The sequence below is a fragment of the Haliotis rufescens genome, unplaced genomic scaffold (assembly GCF_023055435.1).
Source record: "Haliotis rufescens isolate VD_foot unplaced genomic scaffold, xgHalRufe1.0.p SCAF_7, whole genome shotgun sequence".
In the NCBI taxonomy this organism is placed as follows: Eukaryota; Metazoa; Mollusca; class Gastropoda; order Lepetellida; family Haliotidae; genus Haliotis; species Haliotis rufescens.
Window position 1 is genome coordinate 29,686,989 of NW_025964361.1, and position 18,186 is coordinate 29,705,174.

Here is an 18,186-nt window from a genome sequence, read left to right on the forward strand (position 1 = left end):
TCTGTTATCATCAGCTGATTACATTGAATTAAAATTGAATTCAACTTTATCTCAATTACCAAATCAATCAAAACAAAAGCACTCAATATTTTACAGGGGGCATGGGTGGCCCAGTTGTCTGAGGCAACCGCAATCCGCTGTGCAGAGTTACGTCCCTTGGACATGCCAGAAACGTACAGTCATGGGTTTGAATCCCAGTTCACACTGATATGTTTCTGTTTTTGTCAGCACCATACCCATGCTTATGGATTTCACCAAAGACCCGCATCACTTGAGGCTTTCCTCTCACATCAAGCTGACACGCCACAATATAACTGGAATACTGTTCAAATCAGCGCCAAACCCAACTCACTCACTTAACATTCACAACTGCTGATGATAACAGTAAGACAGGTTACAGTTGTGACATATTTTCAATGTCTAGAAATCAATACTCTTTGTCTCTCTTTTAACTATAGAAGCATTTACCAAGCAAGATAATATATTTTCTACCAGAGTGTTCTCTACAGAAGAAAGATAACACTCTCACAGAGTTCTATAGAAAGAAACTAATTTTTCTTGACTTTCTTATCTGTCACAGAGAAGGTTTTAGTTACCATCAGATTACAATATTGGTTTGTTATCAGCTCATCATCTTTTGGCATTAGCTTGAAACAAAAACTGCAACCCTTATTGAAACAAATCTAATTCAAGGCAGTAACTATGACAGTTGGTTTTCATGACAAGAATAATAATAAAAACAATTTGTTTTTATTAATTTACTTTTTTTCTTTGTTGTCAGTTCCTTTGCTGACAATATTCTGTTATATTTGTAGGTTTGTTTTTAACAATTTTGGAAGTCAGCAAACTACTGAGAAACTTTTTATGTATATTTCTTTTTCGCAAAATTGTGACAGAAAAGAAGTTGTCAAAAACATTAAAAGAAGAATCTTCTACATGCTAATATCTTGTTTTTCTCAACCATTTTTTGGGACAATTCTTGAGAATCATATCTCAAAACGAATCCCAGTAATATTGAAAACAGGTCTCCTGATAATCCCTGTGACAGGGCAACTCAATTCCTTTATTTTAATGTTTGGTGATATCAGATATACCCCTGAACTATGAATGGAACATGCCAGCAACAATGTTGCGACAAATGGGTCAGTCTACTAGTGATCAAGTAGGGGTGCTAGGTATGACATAACAGAACTTACCAATGCCACAATCTGGTCCCTGAAACCCTTGGAAGCAGACGCACTGTCCATTGATACAATGTCCGTTTCCGTTACAGTTAGGGACTTGGCACTCGTTTTCCCTGTACTCGCATTCCCTGCCTTTCCAGTTCAGGTGACATTTGCACACACCATGAGCATACAAACCATTGCCGCTGCACAGAATTGGACATTTGTCTGAAAGTAAAATAAATAAATTTCAAAACCATTGACAGGCATTTAGAAGTTGCAAGAATAACATGAATACATGAAACGTTTCTATGAACAATAGCTTCCTTATTCTTCATAACATTTTAGGGCAGCTCTTATCCTTCATCAGGGATGGGGAAAGAAGAGGCCCTGAAAATGTTACAAAGAATAAAGTTGTAATCCACAAAAACGTGTCTTGTAGTACACTTGCAGAACATTTTTCAAAACTTGCACCTCGCATGATGGGAACATTGGATTGGATCAGGTGACCCCACTCAAAGAGGGCGGGAATGCTACTTTATTCTGCAATTAAAATGGCACCACTTTATCGCTACAGGCATTTAGAAACAGAATCTGGATCTGAAAACCCGGTGGTCGACAGCATGAACCCCAGTCAGAAATGTTACCTCCACACAGCACAGAGGCATGAGATCTAACCACATTCAAAATGGCCACTGCACCTCACACTTTTCACAGGACTCTTCACAGGGTATACAGCCACTATCACAACACTAAATCTGTTTGTAAGGGCTAATGTCTTCCTTTAATGTTGACCCAGATGACCAGAGATGACACAAGGTATTCATATAAATGTATAAAATGGCTGGTGATAGCAACTGTTCTTCATCTCAAACAAAAAGAAAACTTTCTGTATTGTGCAATGTCCATCTCTTTTATTTTGCTAACCTTGACACCATTGTCAGGATGATATTAATTCTGTCAACTTATCTTTGGTGGCATATGATCTAACCAAACGTACGATGACACATGAAACAATGGGCATAATTTTCCAAATATTGATATTAATTCCTTCCACGAACAACTGTTTACATTTCATTTCGTGTTTCTCTATCAATGGGCTCGGTAGTCAGTTAATCAACAGACAATAGCATATAATTTGACCCCAAAGTTTGCAAATGTTACAAACGAAAGTGACGTGCGCCAATTACAACAACAAATGAGGAAATGGACTTCCTTTATTCATTGTAAATGTCGTCAATGTCCCTGAAAGAGAAACAGAAGTGCCGATATTTGATTAGTACAGGTCCTATTGTCTTCATACAAGACAGTCGCAGGTCTGCAAGGAATGGTAACATTCCGACTGTGGGCTTTGTTCGTTTGACGACACAGGGGTATTTCTCACTGCAGTGGCGCGACCCCGTAATAGGAAAATATCACGGAGGGGCCGTTGTGCCTAAGGTCCTTCTCACAAACAATTAGACTGCCATATTGATTTTTTGACATTTGAAAATAATAATTTGACTGACTGAATATGGCCTTTGAACATGAGTGGTCACAGGGGATTTGGGGATGCCCGTGATGTTATCGGGGGGAAATTGGGACGGATTCCCCAAATGAGACAATTTCATTTTGGAATGACAATTTTTTTTACTGAAAATTCATCTCTTGGTTATCTAAAATTCTCGAAATAATCAAGTTTCCAATGTGAAGCTATGATATGTTGATATTTGGAAATTGAAGAAAATGAAGTCCAGACGTTTTGTGATGATTAAATTGATTGAAATGGGACACAGAACCCTTCTCCATTTCACAAGTGAAAAAAACCGGGTCATTTTTTCATGATTTGAAAAAACAAATCATACCCCTCCACGACACATGAGACATACAATGCTACCTAAAACGAACAATCCCCTGAAAAACAGGAAATGAAAACAAACGACCCTGGACAATTTTTAACTGCAAAACTAGCTCAACTTCTTTCGAAAGCCATAATCCATCTCCGTGACAACATTACATTAGGATTATTTAAATTCAATTTGAATAAAAGACAATATTTATTTTTCAATGGTCATTACTATTATGTAATTCATACCATTATCTGCATCAAGTCAGCGAAATACACCAGTTTTTGGAGAGACAGAGAGACTAGTTCAATTCCAATGTTCAAATGTATTTTTGACGTTAGTGGCTGCCATTGATTAAGGTGTGAATAGGCGAGGAACATGTTTGAAAGCTTGGGGAAACTTTCTGCCTTGATGCTAGACAAGTGAAAGGAAAATGTTTCAATTTCGGATGCAATTTTCAATTGGAGAAATAGTGAGAGCGAGTCCTGCTGGCTGAATCATCTATGCCTGAACAATGGCGTCACACGCCCCTTGCTTGTGCCGTTATTGCTGTTCCGAGAGGCAGAGAGAGAGAGGAAGGAGATGGATCTGGGAGGAAGTTTCACTTAATTCTGGCTTTTGATTCTAAAGGTCTAATACCTCTTGGTGACACTTTGATTAATCTGAGCGCGTCAGCTCGTTCTTCGTAATTCTTCCAGGAGATCCTGGACCAACTTGGGGGCAGCCAACTGTTAGCGGCCATCATCAACAGACACAATAGCTACACTAACAAAGTTTCAGAGCATTCTTCTGGACAAATGTCATTTATTTTGAATTTGTCACAGATGCCCAAGCAAGTCTCATTTCGACAGTTCAAGGGGCTGAAAACCCCACAGGTCTCTGGGCCGTCTGCCAAAAAATGCATTTGTTTTCACGTTTTGTCCAGCATTTCCTGTGATGTCAATTCCATCGCTTAAACCAATTACGAATGCGATCAGTTTTGGAGTTGATCTCGTGGAAAAAGGCATTTATTTGTGCTCTGTGTTCCGTGTCCCGTATCTGCAACCCCACAGTGGTGTCGGCCATGATAATCCTGTCTCCCCGTCGAGGTTAATGATAAATTTTACAAGAAAATATGAGTTTTAACCTCATTACCATCCTGTCTCGACACCATAAAGTTGGCGGATTATACCGACAATGAATTACCGTGTGTGAGAGAGGACGTCCATCCTGGCATGGACGTCCTTGCAGACTCGATGGGGACAGTGAAATAATTAGAGGACAGGGGCACGGTGAGTCAGCCGTTCTGAATAATATCTGTTTGCTCCATTCCTCCTTCAAGTTGGGCCATTAATAACATCGCTCATTGGAATTCCCCAAAGTTGAGTTGTCCAGGCTTTGATAACCATTTGTATCACTTACAATGGGCCTGTGTTTATTTGCTTAGCAATCCAGAGGCACAACTGACAGTAAGTGATCAAACACACATTATTTAATTTGTGGTATGATGAATTTTGTGTGCAGTGTTAGAGGTAGGGGTATTCACTGCAGCACCATCAAGGGTGGCAAAATCATAGCCTAATCTAATTTAACTGCTTGTTGAAAGACCTGGCTCATCCTAATAATGTGCGAAGAAGCTGCAATGTTTTTTCCCATTTTTGGAAAAAAAATAGTGAGCTGCCTAATTTATTAAGTAAGGAGTCGTTCCTGTCTTGGGGGAGAGAGAGAGAGAGAGAGAGAGGTGTGGGTGGGGGGGTGTGGGGGGGGGGGGGGGGGTGGGGAGAAAGGGAGGGCTGGTGCTGGTAGGTGATTGTGTAAGACACATAACCCTCTGATAATGTACTGACATCAGTGAGTGAGTGAGTGATTATGGTTTTACGCCGTTTTTAGCAATATTCCAGCAATATCTGGGCGGGGGACACCAGAAATGGGCTTCACACATTGCACCCATGTCGGGAATCGAACTCGGGTCTTCGGCGTGACGAGCACATGCTTACCCTGCTGACAACAGAATAATGATGATCATAACCATAATCATTATTGCAGTCCCTTCTTCCATGGGTGCTACTGGTATCCACTGTGGAAGGAGAGGGGAGTTAAAGGAGAGAGCATGTATGTATTCATCAATTATAAGTTTACCAACTAATACTTCTTACAAAATATTTCCTAACTCACTTTCAGCACAGGCATCCCCTTGGTAACCAGGAAAACACTGACACTTTCCACCAACACAACGTCCATTGCCATGGCAATCACCAGGACAACCACTCTGCATTCCTGAAAATAAAAAAATAACATTTCTTAAACAATCCACAAATGACAAAACTTTGCAGACAGACAGTTTTGTCACATAAATGTTAACATGGTATTGTCCAGACAACTGACATTCAGTGAAAACGTAGACTGCTGAGGAAGTATCAGTTGGAGATGTCTGGGTGTACCACACTGACAATTAATGCCCATCTGATAATACCATCTAGTCTGCCTAATAAGAACATCAGTAGAAGTTGTCTGTATACTCTCGAGAGGTTACACTGGAACAAATCACACGTCCAGATCAGACGTAGATATAAGTGTCTCTGAACGAGAGTAGCCCCTGCCAGAAATGACCATATAATCCACACCCGCCATCGGCAGTCTCGCTTTCCAAATGTCAATGTGTATCTTGACCAGTCTAATTGCCATTGGGACCGATAACATAGCAAGACACTTTACCTATATAGCTCAAACATTTCGAATTTCAAATATGATGTGGAAGCTTAGAAGGATGAGACATATTTCTTTCTACTTCAATACTTATTGGCCATCAATAACACTTTGACTTTTTCCTGCCAGACAGACTGAAAAGAGTTTCATATGGTAACAGACTTGTTGAAAACAATATTGGATTATCCTCTATTTTCTTAATGACTAAATTATGTTTATTATTATGATTAATATCCCACTGAAGAGGAAAAGTTAGAAAATACTTTGGTAAATGATTTGAGGCTATTGTCTAACTTGTGAGTTTCTGGGAAAATCTCACGTCTGGAGGATGTCCTTTACACCATGGTTTGGTTTGGAGGACAGTGACAGCATTCTGTGACTGACATTTCATTCCCATTACATCCTGTATATATACTACTCAAAAGAAGTTAAGAACACCAAATGTTTTCATATGACTATAGTTAATCTGTCATGTTAGAAACATCCAATTTTGTCATGTGAGGATAGAATCGGGTGTTCTTTAACTTCTTTAGAGTAGTATATGATGAGCGCTGCGGCTGACACACCGGGGACTGTATCGGTCCTGCAATTCTAGTAGCATCAGAGCTACGTTACAAGCAAGAGAGAGTGCGAGTGATGGCCCATACATACAGCATAACTCTCTGCAGACTGACCACCCAATACCCGATCTTGTTCCCCATGAGGGCAAGTATGGGGTACTCGGGACTTAGTTAAGTCTAGACATTCCCTGTGTAAACTTGGTGTGCTTACTGATATTGTCTGCTTCCAGTGTCACAGTCTGTGGTTCCTCGTTGTCATTGTAGATGCCCAGGTACCAGTCGCCAGAGGTCAGGAACTCAACAAGCCTCATCCTGCCAGGGTTCATCTGCATCAGAGGTCATAACAGGGGTCATAAAGGTCACAACAGAGGTCATATCAGGGGTCCTAGAGGTCACAACTGTAGTCATAGGGATTTCAACAAGGGTCCTAGAGGTCGAAAGAGGGGTCATAAAGGCAGCAAAAGGGTCAGAGGTCACAATAAGGTCCTAGAGGTCATATGTTTTCAACAGGGGTCAAGGTCACAAGAGGAAAAGGTTAACAGGGAGGTCAAAATATTTTTGAAAGGAAACAAATAGTTTGTGTTTCAGAGCATATCATTTAAAGACACGGAATCTTTGCTTTTATGCTAACCTTTGACAAAGCCCTTTTTGACCTTGACGCTTCAACTCGGTTGCCTTCCAATCTCTTCATGAAGTCGTACTGGATGTGGGTGGGCGGGGCACTCCGTCTTCCATACACACCCAATATGGCTGACCCAGAAAGACTGAAGTTGAACTGAATAAACCCTGATCTGTCCTGTCCGAACTGGCTCTGCCAGAAAGACTTTGGAGGAATCTGTTCTGTGAGAGGCTGACCGAACATCACTAACTTTGGAATGGGTAATGGTGTTGGTGTTCCCCACTGGTTGCCAGGGGAGCCTGAAACAAAGTTAAGTCTTGTTAAAATTCTGTTGGATCCAAATCAACCCTCCATGTACTAGAGACAAACTATGGCAAACGTCATACAGGTCGTGTGAATGAGTGATGTTTTACCTGTAGTCGACAGCAGAGTGAGTGAGTGAGTTGGGTGAGTGATGCAGGTCTCAGACGCCAACCACATAATCGGGGCTAACCAGGATTCGAACCCACAATCATGTTTCTGGTGTGCCGATATAGCCGAAATGATCAAGGTGAAATGAAATGGTGCTTAACGTTGTGTTCAAGATTCTTGCACTCATAGAGAGCGAGGTACAAATGATTAATCAAAACCAAAACCAGTGGTTGATAGTATGAGTACCGATCTTCATCACTCAGTTCAGAGGTGTACAGTCAGCCAGATTATAGCATTCCCATCATAAACAATCTATCTGCAAGCTGTCAAAGACTTCAACAAAAATGATCACATCTTATGAGAAGATTGAATGTCAAAATATCTTAATTGATTCTTCATGACAGGAAAATGATTTACAGAATGGCCACTCCTATCTTCTCTCATGGCAGCCTACACTTTAAACCATCGGAAAAACAAACTGGAATTATGAAAATGTATTGAAGAATGTTTTTACTATTTCTTGAAAATTGAACTTTTTACAGTTAATCAATGCCAATAGAATTAATTCAATTGTCCCCAGTAATTTTTCAAGTGTTCAGTTGCAAATGACATTATGAAGCGGCCATTTTTTAGTTTCACAGTGACTAAGCAGTTGGGTCGTATTTCTTCCATAATTCAACAACAGCATAATTTTATGCCACTGACCACATTTGATTTCATCAACAGCGGTCTCCAGTGAAATAATCTGGAGTTATAGACAATTGTTGCCACTAATGTCAGCCATTGCACAAAACACGACTTGGCTGATGAAACAAAGACAGTGCCTAATGATATTAAAGAAATGTTTAAGTCTGAAATTTATTACCAAAATTGTATTAAAGTCTTCATGGTCACCATAGCAACACTAATTTCACTCCAAATCAATCAATTTTGTGAAAAGTAAACAAGTGAGATTCAACTTAAAGCTCATCAGTCATTCTCAACAAAGACAATGAAATGTACACTTGTGAGTCACGCCTGTGCACAAACTTGGCTTTTTGAATTCCATCTGTCGCGTCATTGTCAACAGCCAAAAGGACATTTGATCTGCCTAAACTACGACTTGATGCTCCCTGGAATAAAACACACATCAAAAAAGCAAAACTGTGAAATTTGTCCCCTTGAGCAAAAAATATGACCATTAGATTTGACAAACTGCTAACCTCAAGGGAATGCCAAAAATTTCACATTTCCAATTAAACCACTGTGAAGACCTTTTTGAATATTTCAAATAAATGGGCAACAGTGTCAAGAATAATTTATTTTTTGGCACAATCTACGTGTTACAGTAATAACACTTTGTCTTGCTCAAGAATACTCACAAGTCAAAAGACAATACATCATAAAATTGCAACCTTCAGATTCATCATAGGACCATTACTCTAAAGCTACTTGACTATTTTTATTATGCATGCAATTAACCAAGTTTCAAAAACCTGCGACGGTGCTACTAAAGGTTCAAAGCCATGATCAATCTATGCATTGGGACATCTTGTAACAAAAACTCCCAAACATCTTGGAAGATCCAACACGCATTTCCTTCCACAGTCGTGTCCAAACCGGTTTGATGGATGAGATTATCTTACAACCAAATCTACAACTGCACAAGCTCTGCTCTTTGAATTTCCCTCTGAGCGATGGAGAGTTCTTATCTCAGGAAAACAGAGACCTTAAAATCACATTACCTAATACCTCCTGATCCATTCCAGCTCTCATATTACTTAATGTCGGCCAGCAAACGGGGATGAATCCGAAAACAATCTGCATGGCCAGGATGAGACCTACAACCACTGGCCCTGTAGCTTATATAATCAGAGGCATCATGACATGCCGACTCCCTCACAGACTCTGCTGGCTGGTGATAACAATGTCATATTTAGCTGATTTGTTTTTCCTTCTGTGTTGAATTGCATGTTTTTATTGACAAATACTTACGGGAAGTTTATGTAAGCAACAAATACAGAAGTTAATAAACAATTTAACATAACTTCTCCAAAGAAGTTGAATACCTAATTCTTTCATATAACTATAGTTCATGTGTCATGGTATGACAGATCAACAATAGCAATATGACAGAATCAGGCATTCTTTAACTTCTTTTGAGGAGTATATTTGGTAAGCTTTCCTTTCAAAATGAGCTGGCTCATGACAACACATAGTTTCATCGTTAGATGGAGAAGCGAAGAATTTGCGAGTGAGTTTGTGAGTTTAATGCTCATCATTTCAGCAGTACTGACTGAGTTTGATTTTACGCCGCTTTTAGCAATATTCCAGCAATATCATGGCGGGGGACACGAGAAATGGGCCTCACACATTGTACCCATGTCGGGAATCGAACCCAGGTCTTCGGCGTGACGAGCGAACGCTTTAACCGCTAGGCTACCCGACTGCCCCCATTTTAGCAATATAACAGCTGAGGCTGCAACATTGTTAGACTCATCTTTGATAAGACGATTAACATATCTAATGCCGTCATATCAGCATGAACAGAGAGAACCATTAATCTTACAGACTTTGAGAAGCATAATTTATTAACCTTCTTTTAAACACTTGAAGGGAAAAAAATACAATATATTCATGTTGGATAAACATCTAATTGTATCCAATTCTCATGGAATTAATAGCAAAGAGTGATTCAAAACCAGTGTAAGGATAAGTTCCTTGACATTTGGGAAAATGGCTCGAACTCCCAGGTGGAGGAGGGCAGGAATCAGGCAACCATGGCTGTTGGGTTTTGTTGCAAGGGGGCTACAACCAGAGCACTAGGGTGCCTTTGTTTCCCTCCAGATTCTTGTTTTGCTTAGTGTGATAAGCCTGGGGAACAGGCAGCACAACAGGTGGTATGTGTCCAGTCGAGACCCACGTAAGACCCATCACACAATCAAAAGATCACAAGTGGCATGAAAGGTTTCTTGGAGCTCAGCTGCTGGGCAGATTGTGGTGCAAGCGCCTGTCTGAATGTCAACATTTTACATTGTTGTGGGACTGACAAGTGAGTTAGTTTAGTTATATCAGCGGTGGTCAGAGTGATAGAGTTGTGTTTAACACTGCTTTAAACAGTATTCCAGTTATATCACGGTGTGTCAGCTTAATGTGGGAGGAAAGCCTGAAGTGATGCAGGTCTTGGACGTTTACCACTTTGGTGAAATCCATGAGCTAGGGTATGGTGCTGACAAACCTAGACACATAATCAGTGTTTACTGGGATTCAAACCCATGATTGTATGTTTCTGATGTGCCCAAGGAACGACACCTTAGATGACTGTGCCCCCTGAATAATGTAGGAGAAAAACCCAAAGGGAAGTATTTAACTAACACATGTATATATACTGATAGACAAAGGATCATAATTAAGGGAAATCTGGTATTCAAACTCATGACCAATGGATCCTGATACAGCTAAGGGATGCAACTCTGTGCAACAAAACTGTGGCTTGTCACCACTTGGCCACCATCCCATGTAACCCACACACATCATGATCATTGTCCCCAACATACAGAAGAGCTAAGGTAGCCAGTGTGTGTTCTCACCAGTACCAGATCCCAAAGGTCTCCTTCACAACATAAAAAGATACATCACAAATTACTGCCTCCAACATGTCCGACCCCACCCATCCCCATCCCCCTTGAGATGCTCTGTCAATAACGGCAAGGAAAAGGGCGTGACTGACGACCCGAGAGAGCAGGGCCGGTGTTGCTCTCCCTGGGGATCACTTGACCTTGTAGCAGTGAGCACCACAGGGGCTGCCTGTATCTGCTGGACAAATGTTCCGTGTAACGCAAGTCGCGTTCTGGCAGCTTGTTGTCACCGACACCAGTGAGTCATGTGACCTTTGATAACTTGCTTTGGAAGCCTTGCAGGCATGTTTACATCACTTCTATCTCGCCAATTTTGAAAATTGAAAGAAAAACACAAGTGTTTTCTTTACTTCTTATATTTGTTGTTATTGAATAACTCCCCATGCCCTCTGATATCCTAGTTGAATCCATTTTATCAGTGATATAAAAACCATTGCAGTAAACCGAAGCAAATAATGGCCTTATCTCAACAAACAACCTTTTGAATGTTTAAGATACAACACTGACAGATCTAAAGTAGTTTTGATCTTGCAGACAAGGTGTTTACATATCAATCATGTAAAAAAAAATAGTTTGAAAAATGAGTTTGTTAAGTGAGTGAGGGGGAAGCTGGAGCAAGATGGCATAGATGTGGAGTATTCTGAAGTCTTAGCGTGGCCAGTACTATAGTCACTTGCCAACTGAAGTACCACCCAAGGCAACATCCAAGAACCCCTGTGGATGTCTGGCCTACTACCCTTCAATATCAGCATGGAGTAGAGGCCCTGCTTGCACAAAGCGATCTTTGCTCCCAGACATGGATTAACAATAAAGCTGTAGTGCTAAGTGGGCCTTGGAGGTCCCCTGAACGCACAATACCAGCACGGGGTACTGGCGGTCCCCTGAACCCACAATACCAGCACGTGGTACTGGAGGTCCCTGAACCCACAATACCAGCATGGGGTACTGGAGGTCCCCTGAATGCACAATACCAGCACAGGGTACTGGAGGTCCCCTGAACCCACAATACCAGCATGGGGTACTGGAGGTCCCCTGAATGCACAATACCAGCACGGGGTACTGGAGGTCCCTGAACCCACAATACCAGCATGGGGTACTGGAGGTCTCCTGAACCCACAATACCAGCATGGAGTACTGGAGGTCCCTGAACCCACAATACCAGCATGGAGTACTGGAGGTCCCTGAACCCACAATACCAGCATGGGGTACTGGAGGTCCCCTGAACCCGCAATACCAGCACGGGGTACTGGAGGTCTCCTGAACCCACAATACCAGCATGGAGTACTGGAGGTCCCTGAACCCACAATACCAGCATGGGGTACTGGAGGTCCCCTGAACCCACAATACCAGCACGGGGTACTGGAGGTCCCTGAACCCACAATACCAGCATGGAGTACTGGAGGTTCCCTGAACCCACAATACCAGCACATGGTACTGGAGGTCCCCTGAACCCACAATACCAGCACGGAGTACTGGAGGTCCCCTGAACCCACAATACCAGCATGGGGTACTGGAGGTCTCCTGAACCCACAATACCAGCACGGGGTACTGGAGGTCCCCTGAACCCACAATACCAGCATGGGGTACTGGAGGTCCCCTGAACCCACAATACCAGCACGGGGTACTGGAGGTCCCTGAACCCACAATACCAGCATGGGGTACTGGAGGTCCCCTGAACCCACAATACCAGCACGGGGTACTGGAGGTCCCTGAACCCACAATACCAGCATGGAGTACTGGAGGTTCCCTGAACCCACAATACCAGCACATGGTACTGGAGGTCCCCTGAACCCACAATACCAGCACGGAGTACTGGAGGTCCCCTGAACCCACAATACCAGCATGGGGTACTGGAGGTCTCCTGAACCCACAATACCAGCACGGGGTACTGGAGGTCCCCTGAACCCACAATACCAGCATGGGGTACTGGAGGTCTCCTGAACCCACAATACCAGCATGGGGTACTGGATACAACCTGAGCCTACCCGAGATAGAGCTGAAAAAATTACCTGGCCGTAATGTTGAATATCCGTTGCGGGAGAAGTTGAAGGCACAGTTGACGTGCTGCAAGGTGGGGTCGGCGTCCTGTGCCACCTTCTCGCCCTCCTCGAACATCGACATAGCTGGAAAAGATGAAACATCATCAATGTACAAGTTGTAGTGAGGCTGAATCATTGATGAGGGACTAGGTGGAAAACATGCGATATATTTGACTAGACTGAGATTTTGTCTCTGAAATGAAAATATTTGAAGATTTAAGTTATTAAAAAGTATTTTAATCTATAATAGGAAGGAGCCCAGAGATTCTCTTCTTTTTCAGAAACTTTCGAATTTCGATTGTAATTTATTTCAGGTGTGTATGAGAGACAATTCAGAACCATGTACATCCACATTTTCCACATATACTTTGTTTCACAGTGGCTTTTGCTTGGTAATATTATCTCCATTAAATGTCTCCAAGATAAGCCATCCCCAGCCCTCTCTGCATAAGGACCAGCACTGAGCCTGTTAATGGAATGTCATTTTGTAACTTGAAACTCCACAATCTCAGCTCAGATCCGAGTTCATTCTGACCACTGGAGGATATTGTACATACTGAAAACTCTCCTGACAGTCAAATTTACTTTCACTATATCTGAAAAATAAGCCCAATTATGGAACAGGAAATGACTGATAAAAAGTTCAGTGAGCTTATTCAGTGGAACTTCAAGGATCAGGTCGGTTTGGCTCAATTCAGGGCATGTCGCCCTTTCCTGATGGCATGGATCATATAGCTAGAATAATGCTGAGTGCGGGGTTAAACAACAAACAAGACTTGATATGGCTGCCTGGTGGGTCTGTTGAACTACTGCCTGACAACATTAGTTCTAGATTAGCTAGGAGAGCAGAGTTAGCCTGTCAACACGTCAACGTGATCAAGCTTGGTCCAATTAATATACCAGCTGGATTAAATCTCCACCTTACAATTATACAAATACCCATATTTATGCCAAGCATTATACTCAATCACATATGACCTTTGTGTAGTTCCCTTTGAAAGGAGTTAACAGAGTTAGTTCCATCAAGTTGCTTTGGAAGACCATTTAACTGGCATGTATTTACGACACCTAGCCCCATGCAAATACATTTCACTGTCAGTGAAAACATTCTCCTCCCAACAGGGCCAACGCAGGTCAGTTGTGAAATCGGATCTTTTTCGGATCATTCAACGCTGTCATTCAACACAGGGACAATGACCCTTCAATCAGCGTCAACGTTTAAAACAAACCTATAGCTAACCTGCACCAGTTGTAATGAGAGTTGAGAAATTGACCAGAATCACCTGCTTGACAGCCTAAACCTACCTATAAATTAGAACTCTCTGGGGGAAATCAGCTGATGAGGTTCTAAAAGGGGGAGACTACAAGATTTGATAATGAAACATTTCACATTCGTCCACCAACAAAATCAAACCCCTACATAAAACAATAACATTTTGAAAATGTGGCTCTTAATACATTTAAAAGCTTTCAGTGAATTTTGATTGCATGATTAAGTTGCTTCAACAATACATTATTGTTCAGCAGTCAGTACCCCTCATGAAGACCCTCTGCTATCAATGTGAAATTAGCATCTCTCAAGAGACCTGTCTCAATGCTTTACTTATACATCGGCTCAGTAATTGTTGAAACCAAACCCAATCAAATTGTCATTAACAAGGGATGAGTTTCACCCGGATGGCAATGTATATGATATGATTTTCTGGCAGGGCGGTGATGGGTTAACCAACTGGACTAAACAAACACGAGAGCCAATCTTCCACTATCTGCATCAGCGCTTCTACAGCTTATTGGTAATCGACTTCCAGAAATGGGAAACTGCTCCGACTATGACAGAAAGAGAGAAAGGATTTTAAGATTTGCTATTGCAAGACGATCCCTTCAGCATGGAAATATGCGTTACAAAAAGTTTGAGGTCTACACATAACAAATAAAGGTTTGGTTGCTTAATGTTAGGATTATAGAGTTACACAGGCAGTTGACCAGCCTTCGAAATTCATGAAAGTCCTCTAGCCAGAGACAACTAAATTGTGTTGAGGACAAGCAAGAATCCAATGATGGAAGTCCTCATTGACTCGTAGCCCTGTGGGGGCTATAATTCTAAACCAATTCTCAATGCTTCAATTTTGCTATAAATTTGAACTGAATAAAAGCGACACGAAATGTAAACATAGTAAACACTTTTGTCTTGTCCAAGCAGGACTAGCTACAGACTCTGAGGACCAGTGTAATTAGGTTTACACAAATGTCTGAGGTTGGTAGACACTTCCCAATGACCAGATCTGTAATGGAGTTCCTCTGAGGACAATACTTGACCAGTATCATCGGTCTGTCCAGTGCCAGCTGTTTCAGAACACCTACAAAGTTCATACTCCTCACATACAAACTTTCTAATTGTAGCTTATACTGTATCTTATATATTGAGATATATCTCACAATCTTTTCCAACAAAATGATGATGAAATGTCTTGAAACTGATGCTCAGAATGGCTATTTTTGCACAATCTAATTCAACACACAAAATGCTCAAACGAAGATTTAAACCAAACATGGAATAATTTAAGCAACTGAGGTTAAAACATTTCATGCCCACAATAAACACTCTTTCATGGACCTTCATTACCAAATTTAAAGCAACATTTTGGCAAAACCATTCCCAGTAACCAAGGAATGTTATTCCAAGACCTCACTGCCCAAATGTCTTGGATCAATGGTAAACATGTTAAAGCCCAAATTACAGGAATCTTTATTCCGACATGTTCAGATGATTCTTATGAGAGGCAAGGCTGTCATCACATCACATGAAATGGAGGCTGGGCTTTCTAGATTCTACCAAGCAAGACAACCATTCCAGTTTGTCAGCTCCAACCATTCCAGTTTGGTTCAGAGAGCATGTAAGATACACTTGCATACATGTGCCGATTTCCTAATCAACACCACATGGTGTGCTGATAGCACCAGAATATGTCACTTCCCTTAAGTTACACCAGTAATAACTTTCTTTAAATTCACAATGACATTTTGGATACTGAAATCATTAACATGAATGTTCTACTTGAAACTTCCTTCTAATTACCGGTCTTGTTTCACTGCCAGGCATATAATACCATGTTGACAGAGGTTAAAAAACTATGGCAAGCATGTGTGGACGACAGTTGGGACTCTTGTAACCTTGCAGTGGCGTGAGGCACACTCGGCTCATTTGTGGGGCCTCGCTCAAATACGAATCTGTTCAGTGGAACGCTATCAGCTGATGCTTCCTCTCTGTGGCGTTCCACATCCCTTTTTCAATCTTCTGTCACGTTTTTTCTTCGTGCGGCATTACCTTTCTCGTGTTTTTGTCAATTTTCTTCTGATCTTGAATCTGACGTATACCCGGTGGCCTGTCTGTTTGAAAATATTTGTTGCTTTCATCCTGCCGCATACCTGTATACCTGACTGTTCACGTTGTTTACTCTTCCTCCACCTTGTGATGATTCCTTGCGTGTGTGAATTAGCTTGTTTACCATCATGATGGGAGACACAAGGAACTGCAAGGCTGCACCCACGTGGGCTTCAAACCCACGACTCCACCTTATGATCTGATCTGATTTTATCCTTTCGATTCTTTCAAACTTACTGTTCACATAAATACTTCCTCAGTCATGACCCAGCTGATAATGATTACCGTATTCGATGTAATAAGCGCCCAGGGCGCTCACAAAACAAGAAATAGGGGGCTCTTATTAGAATATTATTTTGGTTGAAAAAACGTTGAAAGATAAATTTTGTGGTTTATGCTGACGGCCTGAACTGTTAATATACGACAGATGTATTTTTGCCCGTAATTAAGGGTGCATATAACACACGAGTGCGTATTATACACGAATAAATAAGTCTTGTGTACATTGATCAATCGGAAGGGTGCTAATTGGGATTGTTCACTTGCCAATATCTTAGCAAATATCGCTGTGGGCACTTATTACGTCGAATACGGTACCTATTTCCAAGTAATGTTTAAATTGAGGAAGCCTGCCTATCTAAACCAGCATCTCCATAGGTGCTAGGCTGTCAAAACCAGCACTTGTAAAATCTGTCTATCTTCCTTAACCAGCGTCTCTTATTCATCACTCTAAATCTATTTTTCTCATTCCCAGTGTTGTTGTATTTGACAAAGTTCCCAGTATTTTGAACAAAAAAGCTTCACAAGAATTATACATACTCCTTTGGCTCATGATATGGACTTTAGTCAACTGTTGAAATATTTGACATGGAGACATTCCACATGCATCTACACAAGGAGGAAATCAAAAGCTGGCCATGGAATGAAATCAAAGGCTCAAATGTCAAATTTCAGGTCAAGTTCACTTTCATCTGTTTTTATCAAGGAAAATGTCAATTTCAAAATCAATTTCATCCCCATGTATTATTTGAAGGGGACAGAATTTTTCTGAGAGACACACACATGGTACTGAACAAAATTTATGAAGGGTAGCTGTAACAGAAACAAAAATTCAAAATTACAGGCGCTTATAATTGCAAGCAAGAGATAGCTTTTACAGGGAAAGCCAAGGAAGGCTGTTTGAAAAATACAATCTGAATTTATGAGCATGTCGTAAGTAGCGAAATTGACGACATCAACATTACATTCATTGGAACAGAGTTCTATAAATCCAAGATGAAAGTGTAATATTTCTATAACCATGAGCATCACGAGAAATAAACTGGAATTACTCCTGCAAAGAGGTTAAAAACCTCTGTTCAACATGGTTACACTTTGCAGCCAGGCCGCATATGTGGCTGAATGACGGCAAATTACGTCTCCACCTCCTTTCGTTCGCAATCAAGTGTTATTTGGTGGTATTCAATGGCTTTTCCGAGCATTGAGGAGTGCTGTATCGAAGTATATCAAACGACTTGGGGCCCACTTCCAACCTTAACGAAAGTACTGCCACAACATCACTTAAAACAGCCTCTCTTGTCCAGTGAAATTGACAATAATGAATCCTCGTCAACTAAAAATCAATCTGTTATCAGTTTGGCACAATGGAGCTACTGTGTGATGTACATGCAGCCGGACCAGTCCCTCCTCCTTCTCTATTGATTCCTACCACAAACTTGCCACTACATGTTCACGCCTCTGCACTTGTACCCATACATTTTTTCCCCCCCTTGCTAGATTCCGGCAACACTGAGATTGACCAACGTTGTTTATATGACTGTTTTCCATATCACCAGATCGAGGGAGGCCATTCATCAAATAAATTTGTCACAATCCATTTTCTGT

The 18,186-nt window shown here is 41.3% G+C and overlaps 1 protein-coding gene across 14 annotated transcripts in view; it reads right to left on the reverse strand.

Moving 5' to 3' along the window:
- LOC124148126 (teneurin-m-like) overlaps positions 1 to 18,186 on the reverse strand; it is a 393,541-nt gene that overhangs the window by 37,936 nt on the left and 337,419 nt on the right. For all 14 annotated transcript variants that reach the window (XM_046519084.2, XM_046519082.2, XM_048387909.1 and 11 more), the window contains 5 exons: positions 12,891 to 13,004; positions 6,866 to 7,152; positions 6,446 to 6,560; positions 5,144 to 5,245; positions 1,197 to 1,391 (listed from right to left, as the gene is read on the reverse strand). In XM_046519084.2, the coding sequence (XP_046375040.1) occupies positions 1,197 to 1,391; positions 5,144 to 5,245; positions 6,446 to 6,560; positions 6,866 to 7,152; positions 12,891 to 13,004 (813 nt within the window). The remainder of the gene's footprint in view (positions 1 to 1,196; positions 1,392 to 5,143; positions 5,246 to 6,445; positions 6,561 to 6,865; positions 7,153 to 12,890; positions 13,005 to 18,186) is intronic.